This window comes from Micromys minutus (genome assembly GCF_963924665.1).
Source record: "Micromys minutus genome assembly, chromosome: 27".
Lineage (NCBI taxonomy): Eukaryota > Metazoa > Chordata > Mammalia > Rodentia > Muridae > Micromys > Micromys minutus.
Window position 1 is genome coordinate 39,694,665 of NC_137962.1, and position 24,419 is coordinate 39,719,083.

Here is a 24,419-nt window from a genome sequence, read left to right on the forward strand (position 1 = left end):
ACGTAAGCCCACTGGGTAACTTTTGTCCGGCATGATAACACCCACCCCATACAATGTCCCAAGGATCACCCAGTGCTCCCTCTTCCTGGTCTGGGAAAAGGATGACGGGGCGGAGGGGGTAGGAGCAGGGAGGAGTCAGAGATGGTGACGCAATTACAGGATAGCTTTCTGTCCGCAAGATGAGTCAGAAGCCTTTATTCTTGCTTCTAAGTGTTACAACAGGGAAGAAAATGATGCTCCACCACCTTGGTGCTGGGGAAGAAGCAGATGACCAGCGAGGGGAAGGGACAAGAGTCAGACAGCCTCTGTGCACACACACATGCCAGAGGCAGAGGAAGACTTTCGGGTCCTTTAACACCCCAAACGGGGACAGCTGGTGTGGGCTTGGCTCACCAGAAAGTCTTCAATGGTCTGGCAAGGGCTCTGTTTGTCAGTGCCCCAAGTCCCAGGTGTGTGTCCCTTCGGAGATGGGCAAATCTTCCCTCCCCCCACTGCACTTCTCTTCTTAGCCTGCAGAGAGTGCACCCACGTGGGCTTCTGCAGCCTGGCCATCCGCTGCTCCTTCTCCGAGCCCAGGCTGGCACAGGGCACAGGGAGCCCCATTTCTTGCTGCCTTGCTGAGGAACTTTCCTCCGGGGGACTTCTCAGGCAGGAGAGGAGGTACACGCGCACTGAGGGGAGAAGCATCCCCCAAGAGTGACGGACCTCCCTGGGGACACAGCCGCCTGCTATCTATGGAAAGATGGTCTGGCTCTGGCAGGAGGCAGGAACAGGGGCCCATCCTGCAGCCCCTGACTATCCTAGCCAGGAGTCAGCAGTGGTGCTAACTCTGAGTCTGTCCAAGCCTGAGTTCTGTGTTACCTGTGGCCTCCTGGCAGCCCTCCTGGTGGGCACAGCCTGAAGCATTCTCTGTCCCATTTTTCTCGGCTGTAGGTCAGACCTGCCAGCCATAGGTACTGCCGCAGCCTCGAGGGTCTGTGTCCTCCACTCATCTCAGGTGGATGCCCTTGGGACATCAGCGACCTCAGAACTTTCCAGCTCTTCTCACTTGGTCACCTGCTATCCCGGGAGGCTCCCCCCTGGAATCCAAGATGTCGCTTGTCTGAACTCTGCATTTTGAAAGACCCAGAGGAGGACCGTGTTTCATGGAGGGGTTTGTCTGAAGCGTCAGGGCTCCAAGTTAGATAAATGTGGATACTTGTCCATGGCAGAGAGGACCTGGCCCAATTTGGGAAAAGAAAAACTTCTGAGCTAGAAGCTTCCAGGGAATCCATGGTCCTCCTGCTGGGAGGGAGAAGTTGGGGTACAGGTAGTGGGCTTTAAGCTGGCTCATCTTTCCATCCTAATCCTCAGCCACAGTGATGCCAGATAGAGCTTAATAGGTTCTTCCTGGCAGGCTTCCCTGTGAGCTCTGTACCCTCCAAGGACCCACATTCCCCAACAGCCAGTTCCAGTGATGGGGAGGGGCAGATTTGTGAGCAGGAACAGAAGCAGTGGTTGAGAGGTGTGTCTGTGTCTCCGGGTACCATAGGTCCTACGGGATTGCCAGCATCGCTTCCCGGAAGTTCACTGTTTGCCCACTAGCTTCTTTTTCCGAGCAGACAACAGATCGTAGAAGGGGACCCGGGTGATGCTGGCCCTGGGTGGAGGGGTAGGAAGGATGTGAGACTTCAGGGCTTGCTAGCTTTAGAGCATGTGGCTCACCCTGCTGCACGAGAAAGGCCAGGGATGGATGTAGGGAAGATCATCTCCTAGCCTTGTCCCAGAGGCAGGCCCAGCAAGGATGAGACCTCAGGTTAGGAGGTGAGAGCACAGCAGACACCACCAGACTCTTTTCTGGTCCCTTTAGAAACCCAGGAGAAGCAAGAAAGCTGGTGGTACAGCTCTGAGCAAGGCTCTGCCATCTCTGGGTCTCTCTGAGTCTTCAAATTTCTTGCCCAGTGGCCACTTCTGGCTTCTAGCTGACAGGCCTCCCATTCGCTCATATCTGCCCTGGTATTTACAGAGCCAGCCTCTCCCCCCACCCCTGTCCTGTCCCAACCCCTTCCAGGCTGAGCTTCTTGCAAGTGCCAAGTGCCTGGACCTCCCACTGAGCCTCTTCCTTCTGTGTTCCCTGGATTTGGCATGGTGCCTGGCTCAAAGACATGCCTATTGATCGCCACCCAATAGGAGGAAGATCTGGAGTTCGCTCCTTTATAGACAAGGAAAAGAAGAGCCCAAAGGAGTCAGAAGGGGACAGATGTGTCCACTGTTCCTGCTGCCCCTCACCTGATGGCTTCGATCCACTGGTCGCGCTCCTCAGCATTGGCAGCTGAGATGCGGTAGGACTCATGTTTCCCTTCTACCACCTTGCCGTCCCCGTCCGTCTTGCATGCCTTTATCTTCTGGCCCCGGCAGCTGGGGTTGTACAGCTCCAGGCAGAACTGTGTGAGGTGCCATGGGAGGGTGAAATTGAGGGGACAGGCTAGGACACTCTTGGGGGGAGGTCAAGGAGGCAAAAGCAGCACTCCTACAGAATGCCCTTCCCAAACAGCTCAGGGGGAGAGGAAACTGAGCACCTACTATGTATCTGGTTTCCTAAAATACAATGTAACAGACAGGGGTAAACCAAGGCTGAGAAAAGAGTTCCCCAATTAGTGCCAGAGTCAAGCGCCACAGGAGACTTGTTCTTCCAATGACACTGACCCTTCCGTGTTCAAAGCTTCAGGGAAGACCCTACAGTGTGGCTGGGCCTCATGGAGGGTCCCATGAAGACCCCTCCCCTCAGCCATGCAGGGAATCCCCAGCTGGACTCACCGGTTTCTTGGGGTCATCCACCTTCTGCACAGAGAGGTTCTCCAAGGGGATGATCCCCCGTGGCTCTTTGTCCTAAGGAAGCAAAGTCAAGGGTAGGAACTAAGCTTGGGGGTCTCCTCAGACCACCTGTGCACACTGCCTAGACCCAATGAAATATTTCTTTTTCATTTGTATTCTGTGTATGAGTGTTTTTGTCTGAACGCATGGCTGTGTGACACACGTGCAGTGTTCACAAAGCCCAGAAGAGGGCGTCAGATTCCCCCTGCCCCCATGACTGGAGTTACTGAGCTGTGAGCCACCATGTGGGTGCTGGGATTTGAACTCAAGAAGTCTGGAAGAGCAGCCAGTGCTCTTAACCGCTGAACCATCTCTCCAGCCCTCTACCCTTTTTACATCTTTTTTGTTTGTTTGTTTGTTTGGAAGGATCTTGTTCTGTAGTCCAGGTTGGCCTTGAACAAGTTAGGATCCTTCTGCCTCTGCTTTCTCAGTGCTGAGGTTATGGGAATTGGCCAGGGCCTCACACTGGTTAGACCCACCACTGATCTACAGCCCCAGACCATGAAGACCCGACTTTAGGCCAGAGCTCTCCCTTGCCTAGCCCCTCTCTTTGCCTCTGAGTTTTCCACATCTGTGAAATGGACGCATAGGGGTGCTGAACCCTTTAAAAGGGCCTAACACTCTCTTGCGGTGACAGTGGCTATGGGGTCTGGCTGTGGCTGGTTGTGTCCTGTCGCCACCTCCCCGCTCACTCACAGTGGTGAACTCAAAGTAGTAGAGGCAGTTGTCTGTGAGAATGAACCAGCGCCGTTTCCACGTCTTCACACGGCCCCCTGTAAGAGGCAGGCAGAGGGGAGGGTCAGCCTTCCTCCTCCTGGGCCATCAAGTTCCCCCACAGGACAGCCACAGAACCCTGGGAACATTCTCTGGTCCCCAAGCCTCTAGATTCATTCTCTCTATACCTCAAGTGTTAGCAGCCCCCAGCAACTCCCATCACCCCGTTTCCAGAGGGACCGTGGCACAGTTCCCTGCTCTCCCGGGCCACGCCGCCACCTGATCTTGACCTGAACCCACACCCAGACCAAGGCTTGCTTGAAGTACTTGCGATGCTTAGCATGGACTGTCAAGTCAACGGGATCTAGAATCATCTAGACAAGCCCCTGTCCACAAGAGGGTTTCCAGACTGAGTTAGCCGAGGTGGGAAGACCCCTCCTTCAATGTGGGCGGCAAGCAGGGGCTGCAGTTCCAGACTGAAAAGGGGGAGACTGAGCCAAGCACTAGCCTTCCTTGCTCTCTGCTTCCTGACCACTGATACAATGTGACCAGCCTCGCCAAGCTCCTGCAATGAGCTCTTTCTGCTTCAGTTGTGTTTGTTGGGTATTGGTTGCAGCACTGAGAACAGCAGTGAACACGGCACTCTACCTCTGATGTATCAGGCATGCGAGAAAAGGAGGAGGTGAGTCCCCGTGGCCATCCTCCTCATCCTGGATGGCCACTGGCAACCCCATTTTATAGATGAGGAAACCAAGGCTGGGAAAAACTAGGCCATGCACTCAATGGCTCTGTGCTTCCAAACTCCAGTGTCCTTGTCCTGGAGACCACGCTCTCAGCCATGTTGCTATGTGGTCAGCGCCCTCCTGGGTCACCGCCTCCGCAGTCCAACTGCAGAAACCGAATGCTGAAGAGCAGGTGCAGAGCTGAGCTCCGACATGAGGCTCTGATGCCCCCTCTGCTGTCTGGCTTTGTGACCTGGAGGCTGGTGCCTGGGGCAGCAAAGGAGGCCCAGAGGACTGTGGGAGGAGAGGCTGGAGTGACAGACAGAAGGCTCAGTGGGCATCTGGGATATGGGTAAGTCTGCCATGGTCTAGGTACAAAGTGATGGAGGCTGCCCAGCCCAGGCCCTTCCTCCAAGATGAGGTATTTTTCTTCATCTCCTTTGGAAGACCCCAGTCCTGGCCTGGCTGGCTGTGCTAGGGAGGCTCCTGCTGCGCTTGCCATGGCTGTCTGAGTTACATCTTTCCTCCCACTCTCCCTCCCACTCTCCATCCTTCCCTCCCGCCCCCCTCCTTCTGCTTCAGGGATACCCAGCCCTCTGCTGCCCTAGATATGATGCTTGCTGTTTGTATGGTCTTGAGAAGTTGCCCTAACCTTGCTGACTCTTGGCTTTCTGAGAATGACCACCCAAAGTTTGACTGTGCAGGGACCAGCATCTCATGGTTAGTAGTTCTGCGTAGAGCTACTCTGCTAGACTCTTCTCTCCATTCCCCTGGGAGAGAAGCATCCATGGAGCCTCTGCCTCCTACTGCCCTCTAGCAGCCACCCCTGTGTCTCCTAAGTCCTCAAGATGGATGGATGGGTAGAAGGGGAGGTGTTTTTATGTATATATGGGTGGGTGGATATATGTGTGGGTAGATGCATGGATGTGTGGATATATGGATGAGTGAATATATGGGTGAGTGGATAGGTAGATGAATGAATGGATGATGAGCAGGAGGATGAATAAGAGTGTATGGATAGATAGGTAGATGGGTGAATGGAAGAATGGGTGGGTAGATAGATGAACAGATGGTAAGTGGATGGATAGCTAGAGACAAAATGGGTGGGTGGACAGATGAGAGGGCAATGGGTGGTTAGATGGACGTGAGTGGAGGGGTGAACGGGATAGGTGGATAGATGACAAGATGGTATAGCTGGACAGATGAGTGACTAAGTAGATGGATGAGTATGTAGATGAGGGTAGAAAGGACAATGGGTGGAGGGATGGATGGGTAGATGGATGAGTGGATGGGTGGGTAGATAGATGGGTGGGTGGGTAGATGGGTAAATGGGTAGATGGGTGGGTGGATAGATGGGTAAATGGGTAGATGGGTAGGTGTGTAGATGGGTGGGTGGGTAGATGGGTGGGTGTGTAGATGGGTGGGTGGGTAGATGGGTGGGTGGGTAGATGGGTGGATGCGTAGATGGGTGGATGGGTAGATGGGTGGATAGGTAGATGGGTAGGTGGGTAGATGGGTAGGTGGGTGGGTAGATAGATGGGTGGGTGGGTAGATGTGTGGGTGGGTAGATGGGTGGGTGGGTAGATGTGTGGATGGGTAGATGTGTGGGTGGGTAGATGGGTGGGTGTGTAGATGGGTGGGTGGGTAGATGTGTGGATGGGTAGATGTGTGGGTGGGTAGATGGGTGGGTGTGTAGATGGGTGGGTGGGTAGATGGGTGAGTGGGTAGATGGGTGGGTGGGTAGATGGCTATGTGGGTAGATGGGTGGATGGGTAGATGGGTGGATGGGTAGATGGGTGGGTGGGTAGATAGGTGGGTGGGTGGGTAGATGGGTAGATGTATAGATGGGTGGGTGGGTAGATGGGTGGGTGAGTAGATGGGTGAGTGGGTAGGTAGATGGGTGGGTAGGTAGATGGGTGGGTGGGTAGATGGGTGGGTGGGTAGATGAGTGGATGGGTAGATGGGTGGGTGGGTAGATGAGTGGATGGGTAGATGGGTGGGTGGGTAGATGGGTGGATGGGTAGATGGGTAGGTGGGTGGGTAGATAGATGGGTGGGTGGGTAGATGGGTGGGTGGATGGGCAGATGGGTAGATGGATGGGTGGGTAGATGCATAGGTGGATGGGCGATTGAGAAGAAAGACAGAAAATGTAAGCAGACTGCTGTGTTGTGACTTAAGAGATCCATGGTTGTGCAAGTCCACTTCTGAGGTGTGTGTGTGCATGCTTGAGTGCCACATGTATGCAAGTGAGCATATCAGAGTATGTGCACAGAGGGCTCACCGAGCTTGAGTAGCCAGCCTTCACGGTCAGGGTTGAAGAAGGTGTAGGTGAGGTCACTGCCGTCATCCTCAGGGATGGAGAAAGGCTCGCTCTTGATGCTGTCAAACAGGTTCTGCAAGAAGAGAAGGATGGATTCAGTCCACTGAGTACAGGCACAGACAACCTGGACCTTTGGCAAGTCAGCCCTCTCCTTGTAAACCCATTTCTAGGTCATTCTTATGACCTCTCCCTTAAGTCCCTATCCCCTCAGGTGACAGGCACTCTCCCTTTTCCCACTGGCCACATTGGGAGCCGTGTGTGCCTTCCCCCGTGTTGCCCTCAGGCAGGGTCAGCAGGATGGGTGCCTTCGGCTCATACAGAAGGACATAGACACACACGCCTACTCTCCCTGGGCACAGCAGTCGAGGTAGGGACTGCTTTGGGCAGGGCTCATGATGGGAGATGCCCCTCTTCTACTTAGGTAGGCAGTAGAACCTTCTAGATGACACATACTGAGGTGAGGCTAGAGGATGCCTTGGGGAGGAAGGGATTGACTGCTATAGGCTCAGAGGCCCAGTGGGCAGGAGAGGTCCCTAGTATGGGGTGCTGACCACAGTGTTTATCTAGGATGGGTTCTCATTGTAGGGATTGGGATTTAGAGGGTCCCCCAAGAGCTGACTTCAGTTCTTCATGGATGATTTAGCTGTTTAAATATGCAAGGAGTGATCCTAGAGGTCTGTGAGCCGGGGATGAGATCACTCCTACCTTAGGGCGAGGTGTGGGTGCAGACCCACCAGCGGACTTTGAATCTCCAGTGAGCACTGGGCTCGCCCAGCTGTGTGATTGAATCTGTGGATCATCCTCTGGCCCAGCCTTTGTGTCCCCTCCCAGCCTTTCTGTGGTATGAGGGTGAGAGAAAAGTGGGGACCGACTTTTTGGGGGAGTGGCTGAAGTAGGGGCAGGGGTGCATGGGGTGGGGATGGCAAGCTTTACTTTGGGAACCCCCAAGTGGCCTGGCAGGTGGAATGACTGTCAGGGACAGGAAAGCCACAGCAGTAGCTGAGCTGTCACCTCTGACAAGTATTAGGGAGCTCGAGGAGTCTGCAGGGTGACAGACTGGTTTTTCAGCCTCTGCTAAACCCACAAGGGTACCTGAAAGTTTCTGCGGTCACAGTAGCCTGCCTCGCAGAGATGGTGCAGCACACCCACACTTCCTGTGTTTTGAAAACACCCTGAAGCCCCTGTCTCTGAACAAACCAATGCATAGAGAACTTTGGGGCCCTGGGTAACTCTGTGGCCCTGTTCCTAGGGTCTCCTCTCCTCTCTGTGTGTTTAGATTTGCAGTACCCCACTCCATCTCCAGGTTCCAGAGAGGGACCTCCATTTGGTTGTTTAGAGCCTTGTGTCCCTATGTGCTATAGTGACTAGATTAGACAGAGACATATGCCCCCAGCAAGTCAATAGGAATTAGCTCCAGGAATTTGGTTTTCTGGGAGAAGCTAGAAGCCTGGACCTATTTAGGTATCTCTGCAGCTGCCAGGGTCTAGAAGATAACCAGGGTTCAGGGTACTTTTGATGTGGCATACAGCACCTTCAAACCAGCAAGCCCCTGGATCTAGCCAGACCTGAAGCTAGGTGTCTGATGGAAAGGGATCCCTGCTCTTTTTTAATCAGTTAATTAATCAATCAATTAATTATATGCATGTTTCAGGGTTGGTGGATCCCCTGGAACTGGAATTACAGACAGTTGTGAGTTGTGATGTGGGTGCTAGGAATTGAACTCTCGTCCTTTGGAAGAACAGTCAATGCTCTTAACTGCTGAGCCGTCTCTTCAGCCCCATCTCTGTTCTTTCTAGTGATAGCAATTGTGATTCTCCCAGCCAGTATAGCAGGACAGGAAGGCATGAAGAAAGAGACATTTAGATGTACATATAGTGCTCGCTTCGGCAGCACATATACTATAAAAAAAATCACATATGATGGACCAGCAGGATGGCTCAGTGGGTAAAGGCGCTTGCGGCCAAGCCTAATCACCTGAGTTGGAGTCTTTGGAAGGATAGAACCCATGGAAGATGAACCTTTGTTTCCAAATGCTGGAGAGGACATTGCTATGTGAAGGACCCAGAAGGGGGAGCACAGGGGCCCTGCAGCTTTTGTCCTGTTCCAGCTTTCTAGACCACCCCCCCTCTCAGAAATGCCCTTTTTCTTCCTTAGTAAACTTCATTTCTGTCACCATCGATATGTCCCAGGTTTGGTTCTTTGTTTTAGGATACAGGAGCCCGAAAACCTCAGTGGGTGTCCTGGATCTCCTCATCTGTGAGAGCTGGAGACAGCCTGCTCAAACTCTCTCCCCAAAACCTTCTAGTCTTTGCAGAAGGCAGACACAGCTTAACCTGGGACTCTCCTATCTCAAACAGGTCAGCTAACTCCAGTGGCACCCTGTGACCTCAGCTTGACCTTGGGACCAGGAGGGACACAGTAACAGCCTGCCTGGAACTCTCTGACAGAGAGTCTGAGGAATGGCCTGCGGAGAGCTGGTATTTCTCTCCTGGCCCTGTGTCCAGCTCCTACTTCTGCACCTAAAACCATGTAAGTACTCTGCTCTGACCTGCCTGTCCCCTAGACCCACAATACGATCTCCCATAGTCTTTTCTACAAGCATACCCTCCAGGGCTGTGTGACCTTGGGGTGACCTCTCTTGAGGCATGTCTGTGTAAATTCTCTTCTGTCTCCTGGTGTACTTAAAAGCTTTTGTGGCTTCTTTGGCAGCTGAACAACAGTGGCCCATGGAGAATGCACTGCCGCAAAGAGACAGTGTGGCACTGGGTTCTTGCTTAAAAAATAAAAAGTAAAGCAAGGCCCAGGAGAAGGTAAGAGGAGCCCAGGTCCGTGTGGCTGCTCATGAAAACCTGGATGGTTCTCGGAGTAGGCCTGGGCACTCTAGGATATAGCTGGGGAAGATTCGAAATTACTACCCACTGCCTATGGGCTCTGCTTATTTCTATTTGTGGGACTCCAGAGCCCAACTGTGGCTGAAAGACTGGCAGCCATTGGCTGAGGCTCCTGTTGGCCCTGCTCTTTGCCAGGGCTCTGTGCTGCTGACCAGGGTCCCTGACCCCTCCCGGTCCCCCAGATTGGAAGCTACATGGAGGTGATGGGTTATCAGTTCCTAGAAAGTTGCAGCCTGGGGGCAGGAGGAGGAGATGGTGCAGCAGAGGCTCTCTGGATGGAAGGCAACAGCCATCAGTCAGGGGGAGGCCCCACAAATTCGGGGTCCCCGTAGGAGGCATGCTGGTTTGCCTCTAAGTGCCTGTGTGTCCCAGACTGCGCTGAGAGCTGGCTTTGCTTTGCTGTGTTCCGTTGCTTCCTTTCGCTTGTTTGTTCTGAAAGGGCATCTTCTCTTACCTAGTCCAGCCTCAAACTTGCTATGTAACCAAGAATGCTTTTCAATTCCTCATCCTCCTGCCTCCACCTCCCAGGGACTGGACCCAGGGCCTTGTGTACGGTTGGCCAGGTTTCTGGGGTGACACACCTTTGTCTCCCTCGCCCCACACCCAAGATGGCAGCAGCATGTCTCTCTGTAGTGAAGCTCTCATGGTCATCATGGTTGACGTCAGTGAGCCGTGGGGTCTGAGTGTGGATGTGATTCCCGTGTGGTCCCTTCCCACCAGACCTGGACTTGCTCTAGGCAGGACCTGTGTGGAGTTATCCCTGGGTCCCTCTGCCAAGACCAGATTTTGGGGCAATGTGGTGAGGTTGGTGTGTTGGGATTAGGGAACAAGAAGCTTGGGACTAGCCTTGCTGTAGAGCTAGCGGGGGCTTGTGGGAGACTGGCTTTATCCCTTTGAGCACCCAGCCAGGCATTTTCTTTCCATGGTTTTGCAGAGAAGCTGAGATTCTGAGCTGAGGAGGTACTGTCCCCTTCTGGGGTGCTCAGGATGGATCCCTTATAATCGGTATGTGCCTTTGAGCCACACACTAAGCCTAAAGTACCATTTGGGGGCAAGTGTGATCAATGGCTGGCCAGGGGTCCCCCAAATCTAAGTCTGATGGGCTTCCCATGGTCCACCTGCCAGTATCCTTGCTGAGATGAGGCTGGGCTGATCATGCCCACCTCACAGTAATGATTAAGCTGCTGGACCTTCGCGCCCTCTGCCTTCGCTGCGTCTCAGAGGGATCAGGAAGGGAGTGGTGAGCTCACCCGCAGCTGCTCCTCGGGCAGGTCACTGCCACTGTTGATGCCCCGGTTCATGGACACGAAGCGCTCGAAGGGCGGTCTGTCCCGCACGTTGGGGTTGTGTAGGCCGGTGTTGAGCATGATGACAGAGAAGGACAGCACGTAGCAGGTGTCTGTGGAACCTGGCACTGGTCATAGTTCTGGCCCAGGTTATTGTCCCGTCCTCGGTCCACCCTTCCCCCTGAGCTTGGCAGACATTCAAGGCCCAGCCTCCCCCGCCCACTCTTGCAAACTTCAGCAGCTGCTCTGCCCCCTGCTGCTTTGTCCTTCCCTCCTTCCCTTTCAGAGCCTGCTTGCCGGCCGCCTACTCTGTTCTCTGCCTCCCGGGAACTGGAGCTCTTTGTTAGCCACCCATTAGTTAGTAGTAGCTTGTTCTAAGCTGCTTGGTAACCCAGATGCCTCTGCGGGGCCGGCCTGCCAGCAGTCTGCTGCAGTGCACAGATCTGTGTGCAGGCTTCGGGCTGTGACTGCTGTTCTGGGTTTCCCGAGGATCTGGGACCTGAGGGGACCAGTTCCAACCCCTTGACCTGTGCTTGGCTCTCTGCACCCCCAAGGCCTGTCCTGGGAGACAGGTACAGCTGCACCTCCATCTTAAAGACCAGACACGGAGCCACAGGAGGTCGAGACAGACAATGACTCCAGGCAACACAGTGACAAACTGATCAGATGATTAAAATACCTTCCATTCTAGCCTGAATGGCTGGATTGATGGAGACAGGGTCTTTCTTATATGAAACCCAGGCTGGCTTAGAACTGGCAGTGATCCTCCTGCCTCAGCCTCCCTGGTGCTGATATTATAAATGTATGGCACCTCCCTGGCCTTCCTCAGTGTTTATTGAGCGTTGCAATGTTCTGGGTTCTGGGGGTCGCAATTGAACACGAGGCTGTTGTACTTCCTGCCCTTGCTAGGTGTTTAAGTGCGTAGAAAACATTAGGCCAACAAATGCCAGCTCACAGGTCGTGGCCAAGCACAGCAAAGGCTCCAGGGGACTTTTGTTCTGAGCACAGCAGAAAAGGAACAGTGTGACTTAGGACAAAGTGGCTTCCTGTCTGGCTCTGGCTCTGTGCTTCACCAGGGACAATCTGTGTGCTGCTGTGCTTCGAGGTGGGGATCTGGGGACAGTGACAAGAGGGTCCAGTGGCCTTGTGCATATGAAGCGCCAGGAACCCTGGGACCCCCTCCGAAACTTGGCTTTGTGGTATGTGGGCTTCTACCTCATCCTGTCCCTGTCTCAATATTTGGTTACCCTTGGAGACAGAGGTATGGGTGACAGAGCCTGCCGACCACCTGCTCTGCCCTTTGTCCCTTGTCTGCCCTTCCCAGGATGTTGCCTGCACTGGAGCCTTTGTTTAAGTGGAGACAGTAAAGCGTTTTCCCATTCGAACTTCTTAGAGAAGCCCCACTGATCCTTCCAAACCTCACTCAGACTTTGCTTCCTCCGAGAAGCCGTCCCGTTTTCCCCGCACCCTAATGTTGCTAAGTCTCTCCCTGTTCCCTCTCCCCAGGACTGTGCCACAGACAGACATGGAGTTGGTGCTCAGTGTGGATTCGGTAAAGGCCTGAATGGGTGAGGTGCTTTGGGGACATGAAGAGCTTGTCACCTGTGGACCGGAAGACGCCAGGGTTACAGAGGCAGTAGCGAGCCGCGAAGGCTTCCATCATGCGGTCGATCTTCTGGGCCTCGCCCGGCAGCCTGAAGCTCCACAGGAACTGCCTAGGGGACAGGACGGTGGTCAGTGAGGCAGGCTGTGAGTGGGAACCGGAGGCCACTGGGCCCCAACATGGGTGAGTCCAGGTGTGAAGGTGCCGAGAGCACTGATATGGAACGGCGGGCTCTGGCTGTGGGGGCGTGGGCAGTGCCTCTCCCTGGGACCTCAGCTTCCCCTAAGTTCTAGAAACGTGTAACTTAGTGTCAGCTAAGTTCTGTTATCTCCTCAGCTCATTTAAAAGCCACTCAGCAAATGCTTAGTGAACGAGAAAGAGGAAGGAAGGAAGAGAGAAAGCAGGAAAGAAAGGAGAAAAGATTGATAGATGATAGATAGATAGACAGACAGACAGACAGATAGATAGATAGATGATGGATAGGTAGGTAACAGACTGACAGACAGATGAGTGATTCCTTAGCCCTTTCTCCAGGAAGCCCGTACAGCTTGGATAACAGTAGCCTCTTCATTCTTAGACTTGCAAACTCCTACACATCCTTCAAAGCCCAGATCAAGTCCCTCTCTTGGGAGCTCACTTCCATGCCTTCCCAGCAGCAGCTCTAAGACTCCCTAAGTTGACGCAAAGTCTCACTGAGACTTAAAGCTGACACATGTGAAACCAGCTGTGTTACAAGCCCTTCCTCACTTAGCCCTCCTGCCCTCCCGACTTGGTTCGGACTTCCATGTTACAGATGAGGAAATAGAGGCCCAGGGAACCCTCCTTCCCTCTCTGGTTTTTGTTTCATTTTGTTTTGTTTATTTGTTTTTAAGGGAGGCTGGCCCACGTTAGCCTGGAACCCACTGTGTAGCCCAAGCTCATAGCAATGCCCCTGCCTCCAAGTGCTATGATCACAGGTATGAGATGCCATGCCCAGCTTTGAGATGTCTTCTCTGTGCCTTGCTCTGGGTCGCATGGGGGATGAGGGGCAAAGCTGAGGTTCGGAGAGGACCTTATGGGACACATGCTGCTCATGAGGACACCACTCTGTGCCCAGGGACGGGAAAACACAAATGGAGGTTAGAGCATTAGAATCAGGTGGTCACAAGCCATAGCAATTGCATTCCACATGGAGCAGGACACAGGGCAAAAAACAAATGTGTGTCCAGCCTAAAAAGTGCTAGAACATGGTGTTAGACCCTCAGATGGCCGTGAGAAAGGCCAGTCTCGGATCTCGCAGTGGCGGGGCATTGAGAGGAGGCTGCAGGCTTCTACACCTGGGATTATCCTGCCTCCTCTGCAAGCAGCCCTAGGTTGGACCCCCACTCTTACCCCCATCATTAACTCCCACCCCACCCCATCCCTACCGTGCCCCCCCACCTCCGTCCCACTCACCTGAGGGCCTGAACGAGGTTGAGGTTGGCAAACTCATGGCAGTCCACAAAGGCCTGCAGGACCTGCAAGTTGATGGGGTCCCTGGGGAGGGATGGGACAAGAGGACAAACTTGGCAACTTGCCAAGTTCGCCTTCTCGATAGGGAGGGAGAGATGAAATCCTCCCTGCCCCTTTATATAGTAGGGGCATACCTCTGTCTCTGTCTCTTTCCCCCTGTCTCACTTTCTTAAATACATGCAAATACACATGCATGCATGCACGTATGTATGGACACACACACACACACAAACACACACACACACACACACACACACACACACACACACAGAGGCAGTGAACTCTGGGCCACTGTGTCAAGTGTTTCCTTGGTCACTTCCTGCTTGGTGACCCTGCACCAGCCTTTGCACACACCCCCCCCCGCCCCCACACACCCCTGCATCAGCAGCAGGAGACACAGGCCTTTCTACTTCCTCTCTCTCCCCAGCTCTCAGGTCAGGAGCCTGTGAGCTGCCTCACTCAGCTTCAGAAGGGCTGGTGACTCACAGCCTCCCACACAATGGCCCATCCCCCTAGCAGCCAGAAGGTGGTCCCAGACATTCCTGTCTAGAGCCTCCGCAGATCCCCCTGCCTCACACCCTCCCTCCCTCCCTCTCAATTCTTCATTCCCCTTAACCTGCCGCCGAGTTGAGCTGTTCCTGCCCGAGGGCCTTTGCACTGACTGTTCTCACTGCCTGGAATCCTCCTGTGTGCACAACCCTCGCTTCCTCCTCGTCAACTGAACCCAGAGCCTCCGCTCAGAGCCCTCCTGCTTGCCTTCTGTGTACCTGACAGAACTCATCCCCGTCTCTCTCCCATGCACAAAGCACCCGTCCCTGATGACAGGGGTTGACCATCCTGTGGCCAGCATTTGGAAGAGAGCTCAGAACACAGTAGGCACAAACAACATGAATGAATGAATGAATGAATGAATGAATGAATGAATGAATGAATGACTGCACCAGAGCCTGGGAGTCAGTGCTCCCCTCAGGTCCTAAGCATGATGGTTCTCCAAGCACTGTCCACCCTGAGCGGTGTCCATCCCCACACCCTCACTTCCCCCTCCGGGTCTGGGGAGCCTCTTACTTTTCCCCCAAGTAGGTGCCAATGGCTGTCTTGCTGAGACCGTCGCCCTTGTACAGGAACTGGGCGATGTCCTGGACATCAGAGGTCAGCAGCTTGTGCTCAGTGAGATACTGGATGCCCTGGAGGTGACACAGAGTTCATGAGCAGCCCTCATAGCGTGGGCCCCTGGTGAAGGAGGGGAGAAGGAGGGGGACCTGGTGTTGGACTCCCCACAGCCTGTTCTGAGGCGGTGAGCTCCCCGTCTCTGGAGGCATGCTCAGGGAGCTAGGGCAAGCAGTGCTTCCCGGGGTCCCTCCAGCCTGGCACACTTCGATAATGCCCGCCGTGGTTGCCCGAAGTCAGAGTTCTGAGACTCCGTGAGTCAGCCCTCTCGCTTCCTCACCTTCCCGCTCCTATTATTCCACATAGTTTCGTTTTTATCACCGTAGCAATCTACACTCATTGTGTAAAAGTCACACAAGCCAGCTGAACCGAAAAGGGAGGTGACTGTACGAACCCCACCTGGGAGGTAGCCAGCTTCCATGGCAATGACCTTCACTACTCTCCTCTGGTGGGTGGGAGGGCGTGCCCACCTCCTGGCACCTTGAGGCCAGCTTCGCTGGGGCATCCCGTGGCCAGAGCTGGCAACATGTGTGTGTGTTTGTAAGAGGGCAGACAAGTGAAACAGTGGGAAACTGAATCCACAGCCGAGGCGGTCTCAGCCAGAGCTGGCCATTCCCTGAGGCTCCCTGGACTCTTGCCCTAGTACGGTGTGTGGCTTCCTCCTGCGGCTGCCCCTGGTGCAGAGGGAACCCATGGTCACCTGGCAGAGGGAAGGGCGGCAGCCAGGCTCTGAAGCCATGTGCAGCAAAGACTCAGAATGAGTTTCTGCAAGCCCGGGCTTGGAGGGTGCGCTAGGGACAGAGTTCAAGATCTAAGGGTCTCACTGCCCTAAGCCCATTCCAGAGTAGAGCATGGAGCCAGGGAAGCAAGGGGACTGGGCCAAGTCGGAGGACTTCACAGCCTTCCTGTCTTTGGGCTGCAGTGTTTCGGAACAGAGGCCAGCCCTAGCTGCAGAACAGAGGTTTGTCCCCGAGGGGTCTCAGCTCTCTCCTCTGTTGGGTGGTTTGTGCGGTCAGCTGCAGAGGTGCCCAGAAGGCAGCTTCCTCCCTTAGCTCTTCTGTATATCTTACTGAGGCCCATGTCCTCGTCCTGTGGCCACCCAGATGCCTACTTTGGTGGGATTCCTGTCCTCTCCCCTGGACGTGTACCTTAGCAGGGTCCATGTTGAATTTCTTTCTCCCGATGCACATCTCCTTCTCTTTCTGTGCCATCCGGCTGTGAACAGAAGCATCATCAACATGGTGGCTCTGGATGCCACTGTCCCCCACAAGCCCCGAGGAGACCTCCTTAGGAGAGCCAACATGCCCTTGGAACTCCATGTGCAGTCCTAGCCCCTTTGTCTGGACCACCCGGGAGAGCAAGAATGGGGGGGGGGTGTCAAGGGGCAGGACTGTAGCTGAGCACTGAACTCTGAGCTCACTGAGGAGGAGACAGGGGCATGATGGGGTTCATGAGAACATGGGCCCCAGAGGCTGCTCCTGAACATAAGTCTTGCTATGTACATACTCTTGGGCCAAGACACTAGAATGAATCCCTTTATTTCTCCTCCTTTCCCCAGGTCTCAGTTTCCTTCTCTGAAAGAACCACCTGCTGCCCTCGTGTAGGGTGTGTGTGTGTGTGTCTGTGTGTGTGTTCATGTGTGTGTGTGTTCATGTGTGTGTGTTCATGTGTGTGTGTTCATGTGTGTGTGTGTTCATGTGTGTGTGTGTGTCTGTATGTGTTCATGTGTGTGTGTGTTCATGTGTGTGTGTCATGTGTGTGTTCATGTGTGTGTGTTCATGTGTGTGTGTTCATGTGTGTGTGTTCATGTGTGTGTCCATGTGTTTGTGTGTGTTTATGTGTACACAAGGGTACATATGTGCATGAGACACCGGTGAAGCAGGGGTTTCAGAGGCTGGGTGGGCTCCTGGCAAACCATGTGTAATTCAACAGTTGATGTTTAACCTGCTGGTTTCAAGTGGCTGCATCTGGCTCAGGAGAGCTATGAATGCAACCAATACATAACTTACTTAAAACGTTAAAAGATGTATTTACTTATTTTCAATTTGTAGCAGAAATGTCATTTGTGGGTTTTACAATGTCAAGAGGTTGGGGTCTAGGAGATTGTGTGGGAACCCAACCTTCTCCTTATACAAATGGGGAAACTGAGGCTAAGAAGGAAGACCCAGCCCTAGGGTAAAGAGTCAGCCGGAACCTTCTTGTGTGAGGAATGAGGTGGGCCAGCAGAGCCCACGTCAGCTGTTCAGATACCAGAACTCCCTCACCCTCGTCCAGACTCAAGGTCAGTGCTTTTGCTCATCCGATTGCAGCTGCCTCTGACCGGTAGTGTTCAGGCAGTGCTGTGGGGAAGGGGGTGGAGGTGAGTGCGTGGGAATTGTTTGAGAATCGGTGGGGAGTGGTCCAGACAGTGCACACGGGGCTGTGGGCATCTCCTCGGGTCCTCCCACCATCCATGGCACATGGGAATCGAGGTGTTCCCAGGCCCTCACCTCTCCTCTGTGCTCTCGAAGCAGTCAATTTGAGCAAATACATCTGCAATTTCGTCCTTCAGTTTCTGTGGACACACACACAAGAGTCAGCCTAAAGGTTGGGATGTCCCCTCAGCGCCCACTCTGCCTGTGGTTCCAGCTCCTCCCCTCAGCCTTCTCAGCCTCCCCCACTTCCTGTGCCCTTTTATTAGAGCAGGAGTTCAATGCCGCTGTGTGCTCCCGTGCCCGCACCGGCCCTTGTCTCAGGGGTGGGAGTCCCTGTGCACACCCTGACCCTATTTTCAGCTTGCTCTCTCTCCCCGTGTGTCCAGGAAGTCTCCTGATCTCTGTTCCCACCAACAAGCCCCCCCCCCCACCTGGCTGGCAGCTCCCCCTAGAAGCATGGGGCAGGCTCTTCCCTGTTCAGAATTCCTCTGTGGCTCTTTATGGCCACCTAGGGCATGGACCCCACCTCTTGTCCTTCAGTACATTTTCCCAGTCACTTGTCAGTAAGTGCTTGTCATATGCCAAGTGCTATGGGTTCTCCAGGGCGGGGACAGCACGGGCCTCTCAGGAGCTGTGCAGTTCATCGGAACAGAGGGGGCAGACACAGCCACAGCTGACCAGAATTCAACGTACAAGTCTGCAACGCAGATTCTAGGCCCGTGCTGTTCTCGATTTCATCCCAGCATGCCTCAGCCTGCTTCCAGCGCTTTCCTAGTACCAGAGGAGGTCCCCTCCCCACCCCAGCTTGCCCACCAACCACATTTGCTGGACCATAGGAGAGAACTTTTCCTGGTACCACCCTGCAGATAGGAGATGAACAGGGCAAATGGCCGTAGAGGCAAGCACCCTCTCCCCACAAGGTGAGGGGTACTAAGACGTAGTACTCCTGGGTTGTTCCTAGGGACCAGAACTGGCATGGGACCAGCTCTTGAGGGCTGACAGATCCTGTCCTTGGGGATCTTGGCTTAACTTCCATCCCCAGGAATAATGAGGGCACCTTCACTCAGTACCTATATGTTATAGATACGGGGCCAGGGGCCAGGGGTGAGCAAGGCTCAGGTTGTGTTTTCATGGAGCTAGAGTTTGGGGATTTGGGGACCATGAGTTCATGGTGAGGGGGCAAAGGGGCGGAAAGGAGAACCATGTTGAAACCGACCACAGAAATGGCCAAGAAGGAGCCTGACGTGTGTGCTCAATGACGCTAGCCGGAGCAGGTTCTTTCCTGTGGAATCAAGTATGCATGTGTGTCTAGGTGGCAGGCAGCCTGGAGGAGGAGGCAGAGCCTTGTTCGGGAAGAAGGTGTGGGAATGTGAGGAGAGCTGAGAGGAAACCAGCAGTGGAGTTGAAGTGCAGAGGTCCAGAGGCTGGACTGAGCAAGGCTAGACTGAGGAAGGGACCCCTGTCTCTGGCAGCCACTGATAATCACAGGAGGAGTCTAAGAAGCCAGCAAGCTCCCCAGAGCTGAGCCCAGGGTGGGTGTGACCTTGTCCAAAGGGCACATGAGGGAAGAGTCAAGAGCTTGTACCTGGTCTGCTCCTCTGAGCCTGGCTGCTCAGCTGGTGTGGGCACTGTTTTAGCCCACTTTCTATTTTTGAGGTGGGGATTAAGGCTGGGGCTCTGGGACCTAGGATTGAGCTGAGAGGAGTCAGGGATCTAGGACTCGGAGTAGGAGGCTGATGCTTGGATCTTGACGGGAGGTGGTGCCTGGAGCTTTGGGGAGGAGAAGACAACGTCTGACTGGCTTTCAGAACATTTCAGTCAGGAGAGTGGGAGGTATGATAGTGTTGAGGGCCGGCTTGTGGGCGTGTGTAGTTTAGCTGTTAGTATGAGTGTATGTGGGTGTCAGTGTGAGCATGCATGGATCTGTGAGTGTGAGCATGTATGGATCTGGATCTGAATGAGATCAGGTATGAGTCTGTTGAGTGTGTCTGCAGGTCTATTAGTGTGAACATATATGTGCACATACCTGGATGTCCTCCAGTAGTTGCTTCCTGTGCCATTTGATCTGCTGTAGCTCCTTGGCCTCCCCACTGCTGAGCTCAGCTGGATCTGGAGAGAGAGGAGGATTGTTTGGTTCTGTACCTCATGGCTGCTGGGGAGACCTCATGATGCCTATGACACTTGCTGGTACCACTGGAGCCTGAAAGGATGCCACCACCACTGAAAGGCATTCTTGGACATCTCTTTCCAGAGTAGCCCCGGTTTTTCATCACAATTCTTTTCATTCCCTGGAAAGATTCCCTGTGGCCATTGTGGGGACACCTGTCCATACCTAGCTGCAAGAAAAGCTGGCAAATGAGCATTACTACGATGATCCTGACTTTGTAAGAAGTGAAAACAGAGCCTTTTCAACATGTGACTGGCAGAGTGGCTCTCACAAAGAAATGGGGCAAGCAGAAGAAGGGCCACTCTGCCATCAGTGAGGTGGTAACTTTGAGAATACACCATCAACATTCACAAACATGTCCACAGAGTGAGCTTCAAGAAGCGTGCTCCTTGGGCACTCAGAGAAATCTGGAAATTTGCCATGAGGGAGATGTGAACTCCAGATGTGTGCATCGATATCTGGCTCAATAAAGCCATCTGGGCCAAAGGAATAATGGCTGTTTTATGTTGCATTTGGGTACGTTTGTCCAGAAAATGTAATGAGGATAAGGATTCACCAAACAAGCTCTACACATTAGTAACTTCCGTGCCTGTAACCACATTAAAACATTAGACCATCAATGTAGATGAGAATGTTAATTAAACCCACAGAGTGTCAAATAAAGTTGCAGAACTGCCAAAAAGGGGGGGGGGAAGAATTTGGGGGGTTGGCAAAGCATCAGTCCATGCTCTCAGACACTGTGGCTCAGAGAAGTAAGCTGGGACCCTGGATCAGACTGGCTCCCAACCCCATACCATCCATCACTCACAAAGTGAGCCCCACAGTGCTGGAGCCACACACAGGACACTATGCATTCACCCCACCTACCACACTCCAGTCAGAACCTCCACAGAGTAAGGCACAGCAGTTCGCCATATTTGTAATCCTAACGTTTGGGAGGTTGAGGCAGGCGGATTACAAGTTTGATGCCGGCCTAGGCTATAGGGTGAGATGCAGTCTCATCAACAACAACCAGAAACCAAACAATCAAAAGCAAACTGTGTGGGCAGCTAAGGATCTCCAAGCCTTCCCAGAAAGACCCTGGTGGAGACCTTGGTCAGGGCACCTGATTCACTACCTCCTGTGGTTCAGAAAGAAAGGGCAATCTTGAGCTCCTGCCATCAGTGACTAGCTGAGACAAGGCCAAGTGAGAGGACGGTGGAAAGGCTGGTGGGGGCACAGGTTGGGAGGAGACATGGATGGTTTTATGGAGGATGGTGAGCAGAGATTTGCAGGGATCGCCAGCAGGCACACAGGAGGGACATGAAGATACAACATGACCAATGACCAGCTCAGCTGACTCACCAGCCTCCTGTGGGGCCACCTTGTCCCTGGCACAGCGCAGGAAGTAGCTTATGGCGTGGCAAGAAGCTGGACTCCTTCCTGGGTCCCCTGACTCCCACCCATCAATGTCCAACCAGCCAGGTGCAGATGCTGGCGCTGGGCCACGGTTTCCCTTGGACTGAAACCTTTGCTCTAACGGCCAGTTCTTTATTTTTATTTTTGTGTTGCTAAGGATAGAACCAAAGGCTTTGACAGATTTCCAACCACTGAGCCCCCATCCTGGCCCAGCTATTCATGCTGGCTGGAGTCCTCACAGGTTCAGATAGATACAGCTCCTCTACTCGAGGACTTTCAAATACCACCAGACCATGTGAAGCCAAGAACCTCTTCTTAGCGAAGAACTGGAATGTCCCCACTCTTTGTCACCATCAAGACCTGCTGGAAAGTGGGAGCAGCCTTATGGTGATGTAGAGGAGAAGGTCCCCTGCTTGAACGGTTCCTCCAGGACACTCAGTGCCCCATCCCATTGCACATGCAGCTGGGTGGCTTGGATATGGAAGGAAGATTGGTAAGACCTGGTGACGGCAGTGCCCAAAGGCTAGAGGGAGGTGGTGTCAAGGTGCCTGGGGTTGGGCCTCTTGCCTCAGTGGGACTTCTTTTCCCTGCAGGGGTAGAGATCCTGTTCCAAGGAGGGCGGAGAGGAGTGTGACGCAAGTCTCATTAAGTCCAAGCTCTCGGACACCCAAAGGACTCTGGTCATTTAGCCTAGCTGTCCTGGAACTCACTCTGTAGACCAGGCTAGCCCCAAACTCTACCGGCCTCTGCCTCCTGAGTGCTGGAACAAAAGGCATGCCTCTCCTTCCGGCAGCATCTCTCCTGAAAGCTAGACTGGCTGGCTACCAAGCTGCACCTGTACTTCACACACCTCTGAGAATCCCCCTCTACCCAGCCCCTTCCTGAGCTCTAGGCATGCACCCCAACCCCAGGCACCTTGACACCACCTCCCTCTGTGTACCATCCCAGAGTGCTCTCCAATACCGTCTCCTTAACTGAGGACCCACTGTGTGTACTGCTCCTCCTGTCTCTCAATCCCCCACTGATCTGAAGAGGGGATTTCTAACTCCCTGCTGTAGTGATACTCTTGGGAATCAGAGAGGTTAAATGACCTCTCTCAGCCAACATGGCTGGGTGGTGGTGGAGCTGAGGTCTCGGCTCTACCCACAGCAGAGTGAGATGAGCTCACCCTTGACCCTGGCCTGCTCTGTCTGCTGTGCTCCAGTCTCAGACCAATGAGTGCCCAGTGCCCACTGCCCGGAGCCACCACCTCAGCTCCTTACCACTTCCCTCTTGCCCTTCCTCTTTCCCATCTTATTTTTAGTGCCTGCAGCTTGGCTTCCAGGCCAGCTGGCTCTCCACTTCCCCTTTCCTGGTGAAGGGGGTACCATTGGGCACACAGGGAGGGGGGTCCTGAGGGGTGTTAGGTAGGAGGGGAGGGAACTTCCTCTCCCTGCTGGTGTGCTCTAGTTTTAACCTGCCTGCCCTCTTGCCATCATCGGTCAGGGCTTTCTTGTCATCAGGGCTAACCTTGCTGCAGGCCCCCAGGAAGAGGCTTTGCCTGCTTCAATGTACCACAGGTTCATGGCAGGAGCCAGAGGCAGCATGGGAGAGCCTTTGCCTCCATCCCCACCCATAAGCATCACAAGGGAAACCATGCTTGCTGCAGGAGGGGACCCAGCCCTCATCTGTAGGGCAGATCCCCACAGTCTCAGAGGCTGGCCAGGAGGACAAAGGAACAGCCGTTCACAGTTCACAGACAATGAATGGATCTGAGGAGAGCCCTGTACACCATGGGCTTCTGTGGGACCTGGGTAGCAGAAAGGTCTTTCCCTTCCCAGATGCCTCCTCCAGTAAGGCCCCAGCTCCCTTTCTCATTCTCCTCATTTGTGGGTGTGGCCAGGTAAGGATTAGATTCCTCTGTCCCTCCACTCAGCCTGGCACGTCAACCAGCTTCCCTCTGGTCATTTTGAAGCACACCACAGGGCTATTTGTAAAATGAATGAATAACGAGCAAACGAAGATGAACTAATCTTTGGAGACCCTTTGCCTGGTCTCCCTTTGCCTTCTGGTCGGCCTTGAACCTCAGCCTAGTCCCTGGGTCTTTGTGGAACTTAACACACCTCCCCTTTCTCCTCCCCCCAAAAGCCCCAGAGAGACAATAGAGAGGTTATATTAAGGAAGATCTTTGGTGGCCAGAGCCATGGCCTCCTCTTATATCATGTCCCCTCAAAGCCTCCTGTGTCCCATTCATAAAGGAATGACTGTTTGAAGAGCCTGAGGGAGCCAGGTGCAGTTGCACAGGCCTCTAATCTCAGCAGTGGGGAGGCAGAGGCAGGTGGGTCTCTATGAGCCGGAGGCCAGCCTGGTCTACAGAGCTAGTTCTAGGACAGCCAGGGCTACATGGAGAAACCCTTGAAAGAAAGAAAGAAAGAAGAGGGAGGGAGAGCGGAAGAAAGAACCTGATAGGTTTCTATGTTCCTGGGATCCAGAACAAGGCATAGCGGCATCTGGAGAATGCCCAGTGTCAGAGGGTAGGGCCTGGCTGCTCAGCATTTGGACCAGTCATACAGACCTGGGGATCCAGACAGCTAGCAGCTACTGTCCCTCAGAGGCTAGAACTCAGAGACCAAACTCTCTGAGGCCCAGGGTACAGGGACATGGATCCTCGCCCAGCCCTGTTGTCTGCACCATTGTCCCTCCAATATCAACCTCACAGCCCCCTTTTCTCTGTCCTTCAGACCCATCACCCTGGCTACTGACTGAACGAGACCCACTGCACCAGGGCCTCACGGAACATGTTACTCCTTCAGACAGTGTTCCTAGCTTCCATCAAAGGCCACCAGACCCCAGGAGCTGAAACAGCTCTGTAGGGCCCTCACACCACCCAGGCAGGTTTACCACCAACAGTATCTATCCATCAGTTTTCATCGGTATCCATTATTCACCAGAAGCCATTCTTTCTAGCCACCTCCAGGCCCTAGCAAAAGACATCCGTTTGCCTGAAAACTCTTCCTTGGCACTCCCAAGAACTCTCTTTGCTGAGCTGTGTCTTCCTGGAGCCTCCCAATTCTATCTTCCTTGATCTCCCATCCTACCTATCTTTTGTCTCGTTTGTCCCCCTCTGCCCCATAGCTAGAACAGAGTCCAGGAGATCAGCGAGCACTCAGATTCCTGTGGGACCCTGAGACCTGGAGTCCAGCCTGGTGCCTGCCTCTGCACACAGAGTTTGATGCTTGGGACTGGTTGAAACCAGTTTCATTTCCAGGCCTTTCGGGCATGGCTGCCATTGCTTTCCTGTTCTGCAGGAGGGAAGGGCTGAGACCCCGTGGCTGGGACCTCTTGCTTACCTGCATGACACACATCCATTCTGAAGCCCTGGGGGGAGGTGGCCCAGCTGTTTGTCTTGCTGGC

At 53.8% G+C, this 24,419-nt stretch overlaps 1 protein-coding gene across 1 annotated transcript; it reads right to left on the reverse strand.

The window, feature by feature from the left end:
• Positions 1 to 230: 230 nt before the first annotated feature.
• On the reverse strand, positions 231 to 24,419 carry CYTH4 (cytohesin 4). Its single transcript, XM_080939164.1, has 13 exons — positions 24,356 to 24,419; positions 19,488 to 19,570; positions 17,537 to 17,601; positions 16,196 to 16,262; positions 14,946 to 15,064; positions 13,824 to 13,904; positions 12,389 to 12,501; positions 10,751 to 10,899; positions 6,571 to 6,682; positions 3,550 to 3,626; positions 2,797 to 2,868; positions 2,269 to 2,423; positions 231 to 1,639 (listed from the first exon to the last, which is right to left on the reverse strand). Exons 1-13 carry the CDS (start codon positions 24,372 to 24,374, stop codon positions 1,567 to 1,569), a joined length of 1,185 nt encoding a protein of 394 aa, XP_080795290.1. The 5' UTR covers positions 24,375 to 24,419; the 3' UTR covers positions 231 to 1,566.